At 47.8% G+C, this 13,934-nt stretch overlaps 1 protein-coding gene across 1 annotated transcript in view; it reads right to left on the reverse strand.

Annotated features, from left to right (window-relative positions):
- LOC120844583 (laminin subunit alpha-like) overlaps positions 1-13,934 on the reverse strand; it is a gene marked incomplete at its 5' end in the record, with an annotated part of 57,832 nt that overhangs the window by 12,171 nt on the left and 31,727 nt on the right. The window contains 9 exons of the mRNA XM_042287885.1: positions 988-1,131; positions 2,630-2,810; positions 5,766-5,866; positions 6,361-6,572; positions 7,100-7,186; positions 7,254-7,310; positions 8,465-8,687; positions 10,967-11,181; positions 11,925-12,063. Coding sequence (XP_042143819.1) covers positions 988-1,131; positions 2,630-2,810; positions 5,766-5,866; positions 6,361-6,572; positions 7,100-7,186; positions 7,254-7,310; positions 8,465-8,687; positions 10,967-11,181; positions 11,925-12,063 — 1,359 coding nt within the window. The remainder of the gene's footprint in view (positions 1-987; positions 1,132-2,629; positions 2,811-5,765; positions 5,867-6,360; positions 6,573-7,099; positions 7,187-7,253; positions 7,311-8,464; positions 8,688-10,966; positions 11,182-11,924; positions 12,064-13,934) is intronic.

Consider the following 13,934-nt stretch of genomic DNA (forward strand, 5'->3'; position numbering starts at 1 on the left):
ACGTGCACTGCGCAATGGTGACAGACGACCGCACGTCGGTACGATGTTTGTAAAGATAGAAATGGGTAGCGGTGGAGACTGAGCCCGGGATCCCTGGGGTCTGCAGCACGAGCATTCGCTCCTCATGCTACGAGCCGGTATGCAATAACACACTCGGCCATCCATCGCACCACGCATAGTTCAGTCTAAATATTTTAACTGCTTCTTCAATTCTACTGGCTGTAATGCGCAACGGTTCCTTTACCACACGTGATGTGCGCAATAAAACTAAAGCAGACGAGAGTAGAAAGTTGGGCTTGTTGGTGATTCCTAAAGATTAAAAAGCGCGACAGGACAACGGACACAGAAGGAGACACAGACACAGTGCTTATCGCTGTGTCTGTGTCTCCTTCTGTGTCCGTTGTCCTCTCATGCTTTTTAATCATTAAAATAAAGCAGTTGAATTATATGTGCCACCCAGAGAGGTTGTCAGCCTATGACAAACCTTAAAAAAATCTTTTTAACCTTTTGATTTATACGATTGGTTGCAACGTTTACGTGTTCTGTCACAGAAGGACACCTACTCCTTTTGCTTCCTTTTTTCTGGCACTTATTCTTTGAATCTATAGGGTGCATTCATCTGCAGGCATCTGTCTTAGGACGATGACATGAGGTCATTCTGCAACATAACACGACGCGTCTTTCTTTTCTGTGTTCAAGGATTCTGAAACTTTGTGACAGACCCCCCCTCTCTCTTGACTGTCAGCAAAGAAAACCCCTCCCACTAGAGGCAGTGGTACAACAAAGCAGTGCACAAGCCTAGAGAACATTGTCAACAGTAGTGCAGATATTAGGAAGCCTGACGTCACTTGACAAGGTGACGCCACGTCACACCATGACATCACATGACATTGCGAACTCTTCATACATTCACAAAACCCTCACAATGTGACCACGCATTTAAGGCGCCCTATTTGAGCCTGTCATGGCTGGTGAATGGAAGCCCACCCTTGCAGCCCTCGCGCTCCACGAAGACCCATCGGTAGGGGCACCGGTCACACTTGTCCCCTTCCACGCCGGGCAGGCACTGGCACTGGCCCGTCTGCTGGTTGCACACGGCACCCGCCGAAAACTTGGCCGCACAGTTGCACGCTGAAACACGAGGCACATTGTTGGACGACATTCGGAGAGCATCTGCCACATGAAACGCCCTCCGACGAACCATAAAAATTACTTTTCCATGCAAAGCACTGAAATTAGATGCCAGGACACTACCCCAAATATGTTTTTTCTATAGAGTTTCTATAAAAAGCAAGCTCGAACCAAAACCAGAGGACAAGGACAGAGAAGAATGTGATGTCAGACTCAAGAAGTCCTTGGGGTCATTTCAGTCCCCTGAACCTTTTTGTTGAAAGTTTATCTAAATTGACATGTTTTTCTGCATTTCAGTGGTAATAAAATTGTGCGTTATGGATTTTATATATTTATTAATGAATATGTATCTGACTCAGGCAGCCTATTACTTCTAAGATACATATTGAGAATTGAAGCGCTCCCCTGGGCCGACGACTTTGTTGGTGATGGTGAGATTGTTTAACGAAAGCCAGGGCGACTGGCTTCGACGAAATCCATTCTCTAACTGCCTTTTTTGCTCCAGCTTGCTCTCTCTACCCATCTGACCTTGTTTTTTAGAGCCAAACGACAATCCCTCGCAGTCACTATTCGGCATTCAACGCTACACATTACTTGATTTTCTTGAGGACCTAATTTTTGCCAATTTCGCAACTTGAACAATTTCGAAAAACATCTTTTACGCGAATATATCACCCCATGGGGAAAGGGGTAATATTCGCCCCTTTCCCATAACATTTTACTCCAAATCGCAAAACTTTGTGCCTCCAAAAATGACTAAATATTGAGCTCGCAAAGATAAAGTTCTTTACAGTATCCAACAATATAACAAGGTCTGCACCCTCATCGTTATCATACATGACTGAGGAAAAAAAAAGTGGGGGAAGCACCAAACAGTGGATTCTCCACAGGTGGTTTTTGCACAAAATCAAAGTTCAATCACTGGCCATAAACAATTTTTCTCGATAGTTACGCCCTCATAGTTGCGTTCCTCTAATACTATTACAGGCACCCATAAATGACTTGTCACTACAGTAACTGAAACAAGTTTCCAACAGGTGCGTTTAATGTCCTATACTGCACGAGCATGCAAAGTGGTACAAAAGCGGCAACAAATTACAACCCAGGAGGCAGTGGCAGGGTCCGCCAGTGGTCGCAATTCTCGCTGTTGGTCTCAAAAGTGCGAGCAAAGAAGGCGAAGCTACGAACGGGTCGCCACTGTCACAGCCTTTCAATTCCTGGCTGCCGGAGTCTCCGTCGACTGACCCTACAGCAAAACAGACGTCCACCATAACTGCTGCTTCACCCCTGCTTAAATCACAGTCAGCAACTAAACGCGACATCACGAGGCGGAAATTGAAAAGCCAAAAACGAGGATTGAAAAGCCAAAAACGAGGACACGACGAACACATGAGGCGGCACCAAGAGGCGAATATCGGGAAACCAGAAATAAAGGCGCAATGAACGCCACGATTGAAGATGCGCCGGTATTGTGGGCGCTCGCGAAAGAGCCACTCACAGATGCATCCGTCGGCCGAATAGCGCCAGTAGCCCGGCTCGCAGACGTCGCAGCGCGGCCCTCCAGCCCCCGGCTGGCAGGGGCACTGTCCCGTCTCCAGGTCACACTGCTTGGACTGAGAGGCCAGGCTGCAGTCGCACGAGCGGCAGCCTCGGCACTCCGAGAACCCCCAGTGGTTGGGCTGCACGGCCAGACACACGCCCACTCACTCACCGCAAGCCCAAGGGCGGTTTGTCCGCCCAAAATGTTGAGCATCCTTAAAAGGCGGGCCAAGAAGAACACGCCGGTACTTTAGAACTTCTAGGCAAAACAGCGATGAGGAAAGAGCCACTGGGAACAAAACCAGCAGCATGAGCTTCAACCATTTCAACTGGCTGACATCCTTCCTTCAATGCAGAAATGACACGTAAAAGTTTACTGCCGATTAAAATAACGACCAGAAGTCCTTTCATCTGGTGCCGAAACCCAGAAATGAGGTGCAATAGAAAGAACCCGGTCGGTCAACTCGAGAGCATCTTCAGCAGCCAACAAAGGCCTAAAATATGTCCCATCAAGCCACGACTGACCATTCTTGAAGCACGTAAACAGAAACTTTTCAGCTCTCAACAAATGTTACATAAAAAACTTTCAGCCTTTCCACTCTGGTGAAGAAGGAAGACCAGCAAAGCTGTACTATGGTCAGACGACCTCAAGGACAACTTGTTGGACGACTTCTTAGACGACGCCTACAGAAATTCAGCCTTTCCACTCTGGTGAAAACCAGAGTAAAAAGGCTGGAAACGTTGCCGCCATCTATGAGCGGCGGTAGCAACCAGACAACCGGCAAGCCAGTTGTCTGGTTGCCACCGTCACTCACAGATGGCGGTAGCTGTCCAGAGTTTTGTGTAATCATTTGTTTGCTGACGAACACGATGCTGGGGAAACTAGCCCTGAACAGCTCCGCTGTAAAAAGAAAGTAGTTTTTTGAAGCACATTTTTTTTAACACATGCAGCTCGACGAGATAAATCTTTTGGCGTTTGAATTTTTTTAAATGGTCCACAAACAGAGAGGTTATGGTCATAAGATGAGAAGCTGATAAGCTCGAAAATTACTCCACTAGGGAAAGCACTCCGACACGAGTATGCCACGGCACCAATACATATGCTCGTTGACGATGACACAAGACATCTGTTTCTCATTTGCATCATACCGATTCCATGGGTTTACTCTAGGCACGAGGGGATTTTGAGTTCAAAGCGAATTTGATGCGGATAGTGATTTTGGCCGAATATTTTCTAATCGAATATGGAAGAGTTTCTCTGAGCCTTTCACTACTGCACCATGCTTAAACGAAAATCCTGCTGAACTCATAAGGGTGTTCCCAAGCTTTCACTTAGAAGTCCATTTCTAAGCTAAATTCATATACAACTATATTTATGGACTGCGGCCTCAGAAAGTTTAATGCCTAAGGTTTTAAACTTTTAGAGATACCCCGATATACCTACCGTAGAATACTGTGCATCCACCCATTCCGCACTAAGCGCCTACCCTCAAAATTTAAAATATCTGAAAAAATATGCACAGGACATATATATAAGGGTGGTTCAAGTGACCAGGCTCGACCTAAAATGGGCCATATAAATCAACGCCTGCATGTAGCCATGTAAACTTTTCGTCAAAGGTGTATGTGTTTCACAGGTCGGTTTTTTCTTGTAAAATTACAAAGTGTAGTTCTCTTTTAGTAAAAAAAATTGGGCCAAGAAACCTGCCAGGGTCTATGGCGGACGGCGACCCAGACGACCAAGTCCAGTAGCAGGGTGTGTTTTGCGTTCGTATTGATAGATGGCGTCGGAGAGCAGCGCCTAAAGGTGCAGCCGACCAGCGAAAGATAGCAGACGAAATCCGTTGGCAGAAAAAGCGCCACCGTTATGCAGACGCGTTTCTTTACTTAAGTTTTGCTTTTATTGTTTGCATTTATTTTTTAACCGAAGGTACATTTCAAAAAGATTATATTCATTTTAATAAACCACGGTGGTCGCGAGCCGTCGCAATCAGGAGGGAGCGCCATCTATCAATACGAATGCCAAACACACCCCGCTACCGGAACTCTGTCATCTGCGTTGCTGCCTGCCTTAGACCCTGGCAAGGTTCTTGGCCTTAATTTTTACAGAAAGAGAGCTACGCTTTTGTAATTTTACAAGAAAAAACCGACCTGTGAAATACACCTTTGACGAAAAGTTTACATGGCTACGTGCAGGAGTCGATTTTTACGGTCCATTTTAGATCAAGCCTGGTGACTTGAACCACCCTACATGTAAAATTGATGACCTCACATGCGCCCATCCCCTATTTTTTCGCGATTATCTTCAAATTTTGAGTACCTGCTTGATCGGTATTTTACGGTAATCGAGGGGATTTATACTACATCTTTGTGCATAAAAAAAATCTTTTCTTCAATCTCGTATTTTATGTACAACGAAAAGGCAGTCACTAATGATAAACGCAGGTTGCCCTCTAATATATGCTCCTGCATAATAAGCACAGTCTAATTCTTTTCATTTTACCGCTACACAGATGATAACGTTCACAAAGCTCACGCAACTCCAATATTTACTTTTCCAAGCGCTGATCGCGGCAGCATAGCCCCATTGAGCAGGTTTCTTACCGAGCACCGGTACGCTCCGGAGAAACAGCACCCACGGAGCTACCATCTGCGGGTGCTGCTTCTCCACGGAGCACCAGTGCTCGGCAAGAAACACAGCACTCGGGATTGACCCGCCGTCATCAACACTGAAGAAATATTAATATCACAGTCACCTGGAAGCAAATTTTGAATAGTGTATTAATCGAAACTATTATTTGAAAATTTCTACGATCCTAGTCAATCCTAAGCTGTTTTCCGATCAAAAGATAAAATGTTATTTGTATGCTTCCAATGAAACTACAGTTTTCATAGAGACGTATCCTCGACTGTTCCTTTTTCTTCTACTTTGAAACTTCCTCTTTTCCTGCCTCAGTCTCAGGCTAACATCAGAACAGTTTTCACTCGGCCAAATGGGAGGCCACCACGAGACAGCGTATACCACTCATACTGCCAGAGGGTGCAGGATGACACAGTGATATTGCGGTGATGAGCGGTCAACTACGGCAGCTTACTGCGCAACAGTCGCAGAGGCTCCCTTCCACGTTGGAGTGGCAGTTGCAGGTGCCCTGGAGGGGATTGCAGGAGTGCATGCCGCACTGGTTGCAGCAGCACTCTGCGAGAGAAAGCACGCAGGCTCCCGTTACACTGCCGGCAATGGATGCAGTTGCTTCAAAGCTACGGGGCCCTCTTACACAATAAACGATCGAGTGCAATGTTGCGAGTAAATGCCTGCGTATGTAATCCCTTTACAACATTTCATGTTACAATGTACCACAATGGGCGTTACGATGTACTGCAACAGACATTTCGAGCAACCTAGTTTCTAAGATAAAAGAACCCTTACGCAGGTTCTTTCTTTTTAAATGGTGATACCTCTAAAAATTACCCCCTGCGTCATAAGTCCCGCAACTTCTCACCCAATGATGATGCCACTATTACAGAACACTTTGTAAGATACTAAACCTGCAAATACGCTATCCTTCACAATATCTGCACAGTAACAGTGCACAAAGGTTTCATTCTCACACCCTAGCGAAGGGAAGCATCTTAATTTAAGATGTTTCCATTCCCTAGTTGGACTGTCAGTTGGAGCAGGCAAGCGCTTACTGCGACAGTCCTTGACAGAGATGGTGTCGCCGTAGAATCCCGGAGCGCACAGTTCGCAGGCGGGTCCGGACGTGTTGTTGAGGCACAGCACGCACTCCCCCGTCACCGAGTCACAAGAGGCCGGGTTGGCCGGGTCAATGTTGCCGCTGCACTCGCACGGCTTGCAGCTGCTGCCAATCACGTCGGGCTCGCCAAAGTAGCCCGCATCACAGCTGCATGGAAGACCGGTTTTTTCATTTAGCCAAAACTCTGTGAGCCTGCTTTGTGACTGTGCAACAAAGAGCGTGCATGCATGAAAGAAAAATAATTAAGGCTCAAAAAATGCACATATCCAGGAGAAACTGAATCTCTCGTGAAACTCTCGGTAAAATGCCTATAGACCAACATCAGGGTGTTTACAAACAAGTCCGTGTTTGCCAACGCCAGGTGTGAGCACTGCGTGTGCACAGAAACCAGATTCACGCATAAAGTATCAGCGCCCGTAGCAGCGTCATGGCAGTGGTGCGACGTCAGTCGTGCGTCTATGCATGGGGCTCGTATGTCAAAAGACCAAATACGTGCAGAATGATACATTGATAGACCGAAGCAGCCAATGATCCTATGCCAATAGAAGGTATCAACAGACCAATAGGTCATCAGTTTTGTCCATCCAAAGTTTTGCTCGAGTTTGCAGTTGTTCCAACACACTCCGAGATGCCTCGGCCCATTAACAGGTTAAAACAAGACAGGTCATGCTTACACGTCGCAACGAGGTCCGTAGTAGCCCTTCTTGCAGTTGCAGCTAATCTCTTGTCCGCTCGGAGACACTTCGCAGCTGTCGGCGAAGCTGGAAAAGAAATAAAAAGAAGCGGGTGTCAAGCAGTCGTCTTTGATTTCCTGTCACTGGAACTCACTTGTTGGAGGGCAACGGGATCGGGCAGGCACAGATGAGGCAGTTGTCGTGGTTCCCCCTGGTGGCATCCCCGTGGTAACCGGGTAGGCACATTTAGGGACCAATATTGGATATCCCGTACAGCTTTATTTCTTTATTCGTTAAAAACATAACTTTCACACCTGCTGTCTTAAAGAAACTTGGCACTCTTCGTGCACAAACTTAGTGAACATCTCACTCGCCTCCAAATATCATCTTTGCAGCAGTCCTAGGTTTACAGTGACGAGCGAAATAAATTTCCCACTCGGATCAATTAAGGTGGCGGCCCTCTTTGTTTTTCGGAAAATTACTCCAACTCCTTTTTCGGCCGCAACTAGAGAAATTACCCCTAATTACGACTCAAACTCAATATATAAGAAGTGGAGAACAGCTAAATGCCCTTCTGCCCCAGCACTCATGCAACGTCACCCTCAACTTATCAGCTCAAAAAGCAAAAGTTTCGTCTGTGCGCGCTTCCGCCGCCACAGCTTGGCATGCGAAAAGGCGCCGCAGGCTGCTGAACGCGTCTCACAGTCGAACGCCAGCTCCTCCGCTAGCGGCGCTGCTCGCGTTTTTCAAAGCGCCCCCTATAGTTCCCGCACGGAGTGTATAGGTAATTTTCGTAACTAAAAAGAGTGTAAAGTTTTTTTCTGAGAGGCCTTGTACAATTTTTAAACAATAAGGAACTGATAGTTCGCAATAGCTGTACGACAAAAGTGTGTAGTCAACAACTGATAGAAGTGATGCAGGTAAGTAATTGTAGTCATTCAATGTTCAAGGAATGAATTATGCACATGACATATTAGCCCTAAGAAAGGCCATCAACTCCGCAGGTTAGCCTCCAAACAAAGCAACCTGATGATGAAGCGTTTTATGGTGCAAAATGCACCAAACTAGGTTACACATCACATTCTTTTAGTATGACATGTGACCTGAGAGACACGTGTTGTATTGGAACTTGTGTAACAGGCCAGTGCTAGAAATAAAACTGTGTAATCAATCGAACAAGATGAGAGGATGATCTCCCGGCGAAAGAACAGGCTGAAAGGGCACAAAATATCTAAACGAATCTCGCAAAAACGATGGCACCATTTTTACTCGGCACCAGAACCAAGACATGGAATGGGTGGGATGGACACAACATCTGAGCAGTGTGCAGAGCGCGGCGGAAGCAAAGCAGCCCGTGCAGCGCACCTGTCGGCAGAGCAGGTTGTAGTTGCAGTGGTGGAAGTTTGCCCTGCCCGTGGCCAGCCGGTCGGCGCCCGACAGCACCAGGTCTGCGGCCACAGAGCCGTCATTGTCCAGCGAGTGGTAGAAGAAGACCAGGGCGTGCGGCCCGGCCCTGGGCACTCGCAGGTCCAGCCGCAGGGACCCGTGGTCTTCGTCCAGGTGAGCCATGGGCCCGCTGTGCAGCTCCGGGGGCGACCGCCACAATGATGGGGATCACGGGTCTTATGACGCAAAAAAGAACTGCTTTGTAGGCTATACTGTGTCCAAACTAGGTTATATTGCTGCGAACGGAACAGTGATGGAAGCATACACAGCTACGACACGGGATAACTGCGTATGTATATACATTTATATGCATATTTATAAAAAGCCAAAAGGAAAGCATTGTTATCATTTTGATATAAGAAGCTAAGGATGTGTTCTCTTTTTCGTTAAATTTTTGTGCTCCATATAGCGTGCAAGAGCAGACGCTGACAGATGCTTATATACCGTTCCGATGTTTACAAAATCACAGCCAGCATGCTATCTTTTCCGCCGAGCACACGCTTATTCATTGATTCGGAAAGCGAGCAAAGCACCCACCATGCGCACGAATATTGAGCACTGCACCGGCTTTAAGCCCTTTGTTTACAAACTACTCGGCTATTGAACACCACACAGCTCAGCTCGCGATCTTCATGGCCTAGCATGCGCATGTTCGTTGCAACAGAAAGCGAGTAATGCATGCATAAGTACGAACATTGAAAACTGTACCGGTCAAAAGTCCTTCTCTGCCTACGATTGCAATTTGTACATGATCAAACGATAGTCATCATTTATCCACGTCTAAAGAATGGATTGCACGAAGCGAAGTTTAACAGCGAAATTCTCGCTGCTAAACTCCATCGCAACGCACTGCCTCCTATTTGTTGTCACCAGACGAGCCCGGTACATGCAATCAAGGTGCCGGTTGTGCTGGCGACTCCATAACTTGTGACAGTACAGAGGTTGTCTGCAAATGAAGACAACCAGCGTATACAACCAATGCACAACGCAATCGACAAATGTGGCGTTCACGTTAAATAGGTGCATTCAAATGGTTGAAACGTGGTTCTAACTTTGGAGCCAGTTCTACATCACTGGCTCATGTTCCGCGAACAATATCTACAGCTCGCCTAAATCGACGGTCAACAACTTGTGTCCCAAGCCAACCCTGAGCTGCATACCAAACTGGGAGCAGGTCGTTTGTTCCGGAAAAGTTTAGCACCATCTAGAAGGAAGAGACTACAAATAAATTGCCGGTGAATCCCTCTTAAGAAAGCACTGTTTTAGTACGAACTTCAATGCAAATTCAGCCCGCAGCGGTACTATAAAATTATATCATGGCTCAAATACTGGTCTAAAAAATGAAAAAAGTGGTAGATCACAAAAAAAAATAGCTGCATTTTTAAAATAGTAATTTCCAAAACTATGATATTTTAGGGAGTTTTTAGTGCCAAAGACCCATGTCTTCCCTTAAAGGGTAACTCGAATTAGTTGTCGAACTAAAATAAGTGACTGGTATCGATTCACGGAGACTAAATACGAGCACTGCCAAAATATTACGCTAATGAGAAAGTGCGATCCACTCTAAAACCGATATTAAAGATGTTACCACCAGCTTATCCTCGGGCATTCGGCGAGTTGGCGTCGGGGCCCAAGAAACCTTGGGCCCCGTCGTCACGTCCGCACTCAAGCAGGTTACTTGTTCGTATTGCCACTTCCCTTACCATGCTTTTCTGCTTTGTTTTCAGCTGTCCCAGCGTAAGATTTCTGCTCGTTATGTTACGCTTTAGTGGTTGTTGATTGTAAGTGCTCCTCAGCGACCGTGCACAAAGATTCTCGACTCCCTGCTCGCTCAATCGGGTCGTGCTGCCGAAGTGCGAGGAGCCCAAGGGACTGGCATCGTTGCACAATGCCGAGCACTCCTTGCCAAGCTGTGGGTTGTGCAAACAACCTGCTGCGCAACCCAAGCTTGTGTTTTCACCGGTTCCTCAAAAACTCAGAGTTGAGGAGGGTGTGGGTCGACGCCGTTTGTCGAATCGATTCTGGAGGACCGTGGACACCGAAACCTTCACTGGCGGCCATAATCGAGTTCGTTCCTGTGTTTGTGCCTGGAATCAAACTTTAGTATTCAAAGAGGGAAGGAAATTACGGCAGCCGTACACCTATGCGCTAGATACCCTGGTTTCTTGTCCCCGCGTAGTGACTTCAAAATTCCTCTTCCGGGTGGTTAACCCGTCGAGAGCGATACCCACCTTGATCAGCAAACCGGCCCAGGGCCGGTAGATACATTGAGGTCTACCTACTATCTACCTACTAATGACGCCTACCTACATTGTAAGCGCCATTTGAAGTGCTGCCACACGGTTCTCAGACAAAGCACACGAGTTGGAGATATCCACAAGAAAGCTTTTCAAGCCACGGCCCGAGCCGAGCTCTCGTACCTCCAGGACGTCCGCGTCGTCGAGAATTTGCACGGGGGCACCCTGTCCGTCCGCTCCCTGGGCGGCGGCCACCGGCACGGCCGTGTCCGGCAGGGCCGGGTAGCGCAGTTGGCGGCAAGGGCCCGCCATGTTGCCCCCCCGCAGGCACGGGTGGCGCACCCGCTCCTGCAGCAGCGTCGCCTCGTAGAATGCCTCGGGCAGCAGCACCATGTAGTCCTGGGAATGCGCGGCCACACTCACTCCCACGTTCCGGGGGGCCGACCCAGCGAATCAAATCAAAGTTTTACGTGCCAAACCAATAAAGGGCATTCGGTACGCCTAAGCGTACTAAATAACTGAGGATCGAGTTCAACTGCCCGGGGACCTTTTTACACGCAACCGAAATGTTGGCTCCCAGCAATAAGCCTCCATCAAATTGCAGGGACCTCGGCCGAGATTCGGACCTGCCACTTGGGGATCCGTAGGCCGGTGCTTTGCCTCAAGACCACCAAGGCGGCAGGCCGACGCGCAGCCTTCCTCCCCGTGGGTATGGTGGCAAAACGTGTCTCCGACTGGTGTAATTACTGCATCCTCACACGTCCTCTCTCAATTTCTGACTGAGGACATCGCAGAAGTGGCGCGCCATCGCCTGCCGTGACCCCCGGCGGCGTCGCAGCCGTGGAGTTCTACAGCAGGTCGCACACGAGCTTGACAATCCACAGACGCTTGAGCAGCCAGGAGTTGGCATGCCACGACGACGACGCCACCCTCGCTCGCTTGCCTCTTTTTGCAAAACTTCTACGACCAACTGCCAGGATTGCAACGTCCGACAACGTGACATGCCAGCTCCCGCGACATACTCTGTAGCCACTTCGGGACCACTTCACTGCGTGGGAGGGACAGGATGCTAAGTACACCGGCCAAAGACGCGTCCCGGGCAGGCAGGGACCACGCATCCGCTACGTACCAGGAAGACGGGCCGGGGGGCTTTGATGGAAAGGGTCCATCGGCCGGGGTTCAGCACGAAGGGGAGGGCAGTGACCCCGTCCTGCCCCACCACCCCCTGGAAGCGGGGCTCTCGGCTCGGGGGCAGCACCAGCGTTTCCGTCTGCTTGGTCTCTGAAAGGGGTGCCACGTGGGAAGGTCGCTCATTCTAGAGGGCTGCAGGGGGTTCGCAGCACAGAGGTAATATAATAACCCAGAGGGAAAGGTCCCGTGTATTCCGGCCACGCTCAAGGTCATTTCCGCGGCCGCGCAGCAGGGAAGGAAACAAAACTACAAAAGTAAAAATACTCCCCGGTTCGCACAGTCTGAAAACTCAATGCTCGGTGTAAAGTGGCTAGCCCCATCACCATAGTGACAGTGTTTATGTCCGCCCATTTCGGCATCCATATCACGCACATTCTCTCGCGCGGACTCGTGTCCGTCGGTTTAAGATAAAAAAAAAAACAGGAAAAAAAAAAACTTTTAGGCTTTATTTAAATGAAAGGGCATCACGCTGGCGGAAAAAAATAACGGAGCAGCACTTCATGGCCTCGCAATCCCAGCCACCCGACGAGCTCGCAAAATGTTCTTTAAAAGACGACCCTGCCAGAGGCGACAGCCGCGCACTCGTGCATGCGCAGGAAGCGTGGCACTTGAAACGCTTTAGACCAAAGCAAGTATTAATTACCTCTGTGGACAGTGAAGAACCATCGTCGGACTACTGCATGGCATTTATTTTTGTGTTGGCGTGCGTCTCATAAAATCTGTTCTATGAGGTATCGGGTCAATCTTCATTATTTTACTTACACGGAAGAATTGGCAGCAATTTACTTTTTGATTTTTTGAAAGCTGAATCTGCCTGCACGTTAGAATTGGGGGTGCGTCAGAATCTTGCAAACAGTTCCTTTAAATAAAAAGCTGGCAGAGTGATATTACATATACCAACTACATCATTTATGACGTTTTAAAGGAAAGTCCAGATATAACAAACTACTGATAAAACTACCACTTTTCACGGAACTGTCGCGTTCATTATAGGTGGGTTTGACTGTAATTGACAAGCACTCGAACAACTCAAACTCTTTGTGGCAAAACGAACATGTCTAATTGATCGTCTGCTTTCCTTCTCCGCTTCTCTGTCGCTCTCTTTCTCGTTCTTTCTTTCTAAACTACCGATTAAAGTGCTTATGATTTGCCATGCCTCGCTCCCATCTCCTTTCCCCCCCCCCTTGCTCATAGTGACAGGAGCCTCCATGAACAAGTACTGGGAAAAATTTGGGTGCCAGTCCACTACTTTAGAAATAAAGTTTGGCGCCACCCGGTGGGAGATGAAATAGGGTTCAAGTATTTCCAGGATGAAACAAGGCAACATCAGAAAGGAGAGGGAGGAAGCGTCTCAGAACAAACTTGGGGGCAAAAAGATGAGCCACAATAGGTATAAAAGGGACTTTGGGAGAGTGCAATGTAGATTACTGCAGCTCAATGGAGCCTGCAGGATCTAGCTTCCTTGGTTGAGGGAGTGCCTGCACTCAGCTGAGCATGTGCTCATATATTTTCCTACCAGAACCTCCTGAAGTTTTCGAAAATAGTTTGACTCGTGAGGCTTGACAGTGTTCCTCCAAGAAACAGACAATTGTGGCGTCTGTTTTATAAATTTCTTTTATACCTGTTCCAACACTAAGACCATGCGGTGTCCTGTACAGTGAAATAAATAAGGTACCGCTATTAAAGTGCAGCATAATTTAAAGTGGGATCGACTGATTCATGGGCCGACATACGCACGAAATGCTAGGCGACAGCATTTCGTGATCAAAGGGTACGCTAATCGTTCATCTAGATAATAAATTTAGCAGAAAAAACGAAGCGTTCCCAAATCTCTGATCAAGCTCGAGTACTGCAAAAGAATGCAGAAGAATGACAACTAGCACTGGTAGTTTTGAGAGCAAAGGTTCTACTCTAACTAACTTCAAACATCTACTGTACCACTTTATATGCACAGCGAACAT

This window comes from Ixodes scapularis, unplaced genomic scaffold (genome assembly GCF_016920785.2).
Source record: "Ixodes scapularis isolate PalLabHiFi unplaced genomic scaffold, ASM1692078v2 ptg000597l_1___fragment_1__unscaffolded, whole genome shotgun sequence".
Classification (NCBI taxonomy): Eukaryota; Metazoa; Arthropoda; class Arachnida; order Ixodida; family Ixodidae; genus Ixodes; species Ixodes scapularis.